Below are 6,472 nucleotides of genomic sequence, written 5' to 3'. Positions count from 1 at the left end.
GGCGCAGTGGTTGAGAGTCCGCCTGCCGATGCAGGGGACACGGGTTCATGCCCCGGTCCGGGAAGATCCCACATGCCGCAGAGCGGCTGGGCCCGTAAGCCATGGCCGCTGAGCCTGTGCGTCTGGAGCCTGTGCTCCACAACGGGAGAGGCCACAACAGTGAGAGGCCCACGTACCGCAAAAAAAAAAAATAAAAATAAATATATATATATATGGTTTTGTTTTGACATAGTTTTAATTTCTCATAAATAAATGTCCAGAAGGGCAATTACTGGGTCATATGGGAAGTGCATGTCTAGTTTTGTCTTTTTTTTTAGCAAACTGTCAAACTGATTTCCAACACGACTGGAGCATTTTACATTCCCACCAGCAATGTAAGAGAGATCCAGTTTCTCTGTGTCCTCACCAGCATTTGGTATTGTCACTGTTTTTTAATTTTAATTATTCTAACAACTGTGCAGTGATATTTCATTGTAGTCTTAATGGCTAGTGATGTTTAACACCTTTTATTTCCTTACTTGCTCTCCATATATATCGTCTTCAATAAAATGTCTCTTCATGGGATTTGCATTTTCTATTTGGATTTTTTGTTTGTTTTTTTCTGTTGAGTTTGAGAGTTCTCTATAGAGTCTAGATGTTAGTCCTTTAACAGATATATGGTTTGCAAGTATCTTTTCAGTCTGTAGCTTATCTTTTCATTGTCTTTTTTTTTCACATCTCCTTTCGTTTTATTGAAAAAAATTTTAGAAAATGACAGTTAATAAAGGGCACAAGCAAATCAACAGGGATATACTAGTGGAAAACAGACAAGATAAAACTAAAAATGCCATTGGCTTCTTAATTGATTAAGAGCACAAAATGTAGCAGGCAGAAAGTCTCTTTTAAACAAATTAAAAATCTATGGTTTTTTCCCCCCAATTCTCCCCAAGTCAGATATATACACACCCACAAAAATGGTATGTGAAGGAAAACTGTCATGCACAGGAAGCTGTATCCTGAATTAAGGGAAACAGCTGTTGAAATGGGAATTAACACAATAAAGTCAGCAACAGGTTAGCAGTTTTAAAAACTGAGTCTTCAAATGCTGCATGGCACAAAGCTATACCATATAAAGTACTGCTAGGTATGGAGGAGAAAGTCTGTACAGCTTTTAGCAAAACTGCTTTTCCAGAAAAGCAAATCAAAACAATGCAATCAGCAGACCAAAGAGGCTATAGCTAGATATCAGAGCTACAACTTATCATAACTGAGCTAGAAAATTATACTTATCCAGAATGGACTAAAATTTCAAGACAAAATGGACACTTTTTACATTTCTTACTTTATCCATATTAAGTTCTCTGATTCTTTCTCCCTCGCCCTTTAACTCAGCATGATCCAGCCAAAAGATGGCTGCTTTTAGAAGTGGCTGTTTTATTTTGCTTACAGTGGCATGACTGTCATGAAGCCTGGTTATTTCAGGCTCATACGCATCCATGACCAGTGTCCCGCTGTGGTCAAAAAACTTGGCAATGGACTTGGTGAACTTGGCTTCCCGTTGCTGCTTTGTTCTTCCACTGATGAAGGTCCGCTTCAGAGTGTATTTGTCATTGAACCTTTTGAGACTGGACGACAGTTGCCAAATGTCATCAGGATCCACCCCTGTGGGATCTTTCCTTGGGGCCACGAGAAAGATGCTCTTCTCCTTATATGAGGGATAAAGGGTCAGGATCCCCATCATCACAAAATAGGATATAACGCACAAAGCCAAAACAGGTTTGGACTCTGGAAAGAGGTGCATATAGTCCCAAATCAAAGCCACTATGGCGAAGAAACAGGAGATGGTACAGACGGTGAGGCGACGGTCAGTGAGACCACAATTCTCCACATACCTGTACTTTTCCAGAAGTACCTCTTTGGCAGAGTCATCCAAAGAATTTTTCACAGCGGATCCATCCCATTTGTCAATTTTTACAGGCTTATCATCAATCTTCCACTTACCCAGCAAGCTGCTGTGGCTACTGCCTGTCCCACAGCTGGCCACCGCCAGCCCTACTACTGCCACCGCCGGTTCTCCCGCACTGTCACTGCAGCTGTCACTGACATCTTGCTTGCCTCTGCGTCTCCCTCCCCTCCTACTTGTCCCCTTTTCACCGCCTTAACAGGGTCTCCTGCAAAGCAAAAATTTTAAACTTTGATTTACCTTTTTTTTTTCTTTTATGGATCAGTTTTTCACATGTGAGAACTCTTAGTGCAGCTCTAGACCATGAGGTTTTTTCCTTATGGGTGTCTAATTGCTCCAACGCCATTGGTTGAAAAGGCTTTCCTTGCTTCACTGCATCACTTTTGCACCCTTACTAAGAATCAGTTGGGTGTCTTTGTGTGGGGCTATTACCTCATCCTCTAATCTCTTCCACTGACTCTAGTGTTTATCCTTCACTGAAACTATTCAGTCTTGATTACTGTAACTACATAATAAGCTTAAAACTGGGTAGACTGATTCTTCCCACCTTCTCCTTCTTCTTCAAAATTGTTTTAACTACTATAGTTCCTTTGCCTTTCCATATATTATTTTGGAATAATATTTTCTATATCTACAAAAAAATCTTCCTCTGAATTTGATAGGAATTGCACTAAACCAGGATATCAGCTTAGGGAGAATTGATTTCTTTATTATGTAGAGTCTTCCAGTGTATGAACAGATATTTCTTCCCATTTATTTATATCTTCTTTGTTTATTTTTCATCAGTGTTTTGTAGTTTTCAGCAAGTAAGTCTTCTACATGTTTTGTTAGGTTTACACATATGTATGTTCCCACTGTTTTAGGAGGTATTGCAAATGGTATTATATTTTTAATTTCAGCCTGCACATGTTCATTGCTAGCATATAGAATACAATTGTTTTTCATCTGTTGATCTTGTATCCTGTGACCTTGCTGAATTCAATTATTAATTCTAAAAATTTTTTGTAGATTCCTTGGGGTTTTCTGCATATAAAATCATGCCATCCATGAATAAGGAGGGGTTTACCCACTTCCTTTCCAATTTGTACATCTATATTTCTTTTTCTTGCTTTATGACGTGATTAGAACGTCTAATATTACATTTGATAACAGTGGTGAGAACGGTCATCCTTGCTTTTTCCTGACCTTAGGAAGAAAGCATTCAAATTTTTGCCATTAAATATCATGTTAGTTGCAGGTTCTTTGTAGCTGTTCTTTGTCAAGCTGAAGAACTTACCATCTGTTCCTAGCTTTCTGAGATTTCAATCATGAATTAGTGTTGAATTTTGTCAAATGATTTTCCTGCATCAATTGATAGGATTACATGATTTTTGTGTTAATATTGGTGGACTGCCTTATTGCCTTCTAAATACTGAATCAGCCTAGCATTCCTGGAATAAATCACATTTGACCAAGATATAAAATTCTTTCTATATATTGCTGAATTATATTTACTAAATATAATAATACTAATTATATTTACTAATATTTACTAAATTATATTTACTAATATTTATAATTAGTAAATTATATTTACTAATTTACTAATATTTATTAGGGATTTTTTGTCTATATTCATGAGTGCTATTGGTCGATAATGCTTTTTGTTTTGTTTTGTTTTGTTTTGTACTGTCTTTGGTTTTGGTATCAGGATAACACTAGCCTCATAAAATGAATTCGCAAGTGTTTCCTCTTTTATTTTCTAGAAGATATTGTGTAGCATTGGAGCTAATTTTCCTTTAAATGTTCATAGACTTCTCTAGTGAAAACATCTGGTCTGAGATATCTTTTTTGGAAGGTTTTTAATTACAAATACAATTTCCTTAATAGTGGCTATTCAAATTATCTAGTTCACATTGGGTAAGTTGTAGTAGTTCTTGCTTTGGAGGAATAGGTCCATTTCATCTAAGTTGTCAAATGTGTGTATGTATGCTTGTGAACAGTTACATTTTTGAAGTAGGGTCTGTAGTGATACTCTATGCTTCACTCCTGGCGTTATTAATTTGTGTCTTCTATCTTTTTGTTCTTTATCACTCTTATTTGATAATTTTATTGACTTCTCAAATAAACAGGGTTTTGTTTCATTGATTTTCTATATATTTTTTTCTATTTTCAACTTCCTCGATTTGTGCTTTTTATTATTTCTTTCCTTCTGCTTGCTCGGGTTCATTTTGATTTTCTATTTCTAGGTTCTTTAGGTAAAAGCTTAGATGATTGATTTAGGACTTTTCCTCATTGCTCATGTAGGCATTCAATGCTATCAAGTTCCCTCTCAGCAACTGGTTTACCTGTGCTCCACGAAATTTGCTGCTATTCTGTGCTTTTATTTTTGTTCACTTAAATGTAATTTTAGTTTACCCCTCAGACTTCCTGGTTGAGCCATGGCTGAGTTAGAAGTGTGTTGCTTGGATTCTAAAAGTTTGAAGATTTTCCTTCTACTTTCTGCTTTTGATTTCTAGTTTGATTCCATCACGGTCAGATATCACCCTGTCCATGGGATTGGGCATCTTACTACAGCCCAGAGAATGTCTCCTCTGGGACACAGCAGTGGTGGAGAAGCAGCCATACTTCATCCTGTGGGGTTTGGCCAGAGGAGACTGGTTATTGCCTAAAAGATTTTCTGTCTTTCTAGACGTCTCCTTTTTTGGTCATTTGGCTAGAGAGAGAGCAGGACTTTTATTGGGACTTTTTTTTTTTTTTTTGTCTGCGCCCATTGGCATTTCCAGGCTGTAGCTTCTCCAGCATCCTGTCTGGGGCACATGAGGCAGAAAGAAAAGCCAAGAGGTTCCACCTCCACATTGTCCTTTGGGTCCTGGTGGTCCCAGTCAGCCTGACTTCTTCTCTCACCTGTCAGAGTCTTCTTATACTTGTTATACATGTTATGTCCAGGGTTTGTAGTTGTATTTAGTGGCAGGAATATAGAAATGTATTTCTACTCCATCTATCTGGCAGCAGACATCCCCTCAAATCAGAGGTATTTAGCCAAAATTTTTCACATTCTTGAACCGATTCTTCTTGAACCTTTAGACGTATTTTCCATGTGCTCTCTGACCAAATTATATCAGGGTATAATAAGTGTAAGAGAAAATTGTTTTCATTATGAAAACTGTGATAACCAAAAAAAAAAATTCAGGAAATATATTTTACTTTTTTCAATCAAGCATTTCTATAGGCAGCAGAACCCCCAATAGAAAGTGTTCTTTCCATTGCTTATATCGCTCCTACTTTAAATCAGAAAGACAGGCGTGTAGGAGAAATGAGCTGTTTTAGAAAATTTATGTTTCTTTTGGGGGCCAAACTTATACCAGACAGTAACTCAAAGACCCAAAAGAAATTGCTCTAATAAATAAAAATGTGTATTTTGACTGGATAATATAGTCTAAATATATCGCCATTTTTGGGCTTCCCTGGTGGCGCAGTGGTTGAGAGTCTGCCTGCCAATGCAGGGGACGCGGGTTCGAGCCCTGGTCTGGGAGGATCCCACGTGCCGCGGAGCAACTGGACCCGTGAGCCACAACTGCTGAGCCTGCGCGTCTGGAGCCTGTGCTCCGCAGCGAGAGAGGCCGCGACAGTGAGAGGCCTGCGCACCGCGATGAAGAGTGGCCCCCGCTCGCCGCAACTAGGGAGTGCCCTCGCACAGAAACGGGGACCCAACACAGTCAAAAATAATAAATAAATACATAAATAAATATATCGCCATTTTTGAGTAGCATAAGGAAAATGTAAAGAGACTTTCCTGCAAAGGACAGTTCTCACATAACAACAGCTAACATGTGACCAGATTGAAACTGACTGACACTATATCCGTGACAGTGGTGTAAGTCTCACTTGACTGCCAGTATTGGTGTCTTAGTGGCAAGGCATCTACATTTCTGCTTTCCTGGATTTCTAATTGAAAAGGAGATTGGAATCCAAATGAATGTTTTGGCAAAACCGTATCTACATGATAATGAGCATAGGTATTCATTTGTGGTCAGGCAGTTGAGTATCATTTAGATTAAGATTAAACTGAGAAGTCTACAATGTGATTTTGTACTTAACTTTTCCCTCCTAGACACTGCTCTGCACAACTAGCTGGTTCTAGAACAAATACTTTGAAAAGCTTTAGAACTAGATACTCACAATTTTTCATTTTTAATTATTCATGCTTCTTTTACATAATTATTGTTTCCACTGGTTTGGATGTATCTGAATTAATCAGATACTTCTAATACCAAACTAATTACTTAAATCATAACAAGATACCGTTGTATACAATAAAAGACAATAAAATACAACTTTTTCTTCTATGATTTGGTGGTAAAGTCAGTAAAAGCCCTTTTTTGTTCTGGGAGGTCTCAAAATAATTCAGACCAAATTTGCAGTATCTGTCCTCCTTAAGAATTACTTGTTAAACTTATTCAAGGTTTTTAATAGCACATTGTCTGTAACTTAATTTGCTATAAGCAGATGACAATGATTTACTTCCTTTCAAAAAAGTAATAAAATTAA

At 37.7% G+C, this 6,472-nt stretch overlaps 1 protein-coding gene across 1 annotated transcript; it reads right to left on the bottom strand.

The window, feature by feature from the left end:
• Positions 1 to 1,279: 1,279 nt before the first annotated feature.
• On the bottom strand, positions 1,280 to 4,859 carry LOC132508414 (signal peptidase complex subunit 2-like). The gene is made up of 2 exons (XM_060128571.1): positions 4,829 to 4,859; positions 1,280 to 2,136 (listed from the first exon to the last, which is right to left on the bottom strand). The coding sequence occupies exons 1-2, from the start codon at positions 4,857 to 4,859 to the stop codon at positions 1,280 to 1,282; spliced, it is 888 nt and encodes a 295-aa protein (XP_059984554.1).
• Between the last annotated feature and the right edge of the window lie 1,613 nt (positions 4,860 to 6,472).

This window comes from Lagenorhynchus albirostris, chromosome 17 (genome assembly GCF_949774975.1).
Source record: "Lagenorhynchus albirostris chromosome 17, mLagAlb1.1, whole genome shotgun sequence".
Taxonomy (NCBI): domain Eukaryota; kingdom Metazoa; phylum Chordata; class Mammalia; order Artiodactyla; family Delphinidae; genus Lagenorhynchus; species Lagenorhynchus albirostris.
This window is presented reverse-complemented; position numbering and strand designations above follow the sequence as displayed.

What these genes read in the sequence shown, in the direction of transcription:
- LOC132508414 (XM_060128571.1), bottom strand. Translation starts at nt 4,859, where the DNA reads ATGTATAACAAGTATAAGAAGACTCTGACAG. An exon ending in GTATAAGAAGACTCTGACAG is followed by an intron (nt 2,137 to 4,828) that starts GTGAGAGAAGAA and finishes GACCCTGTTAAG; the next exon opens with GCGGTGAAAAGGGGACAAGT.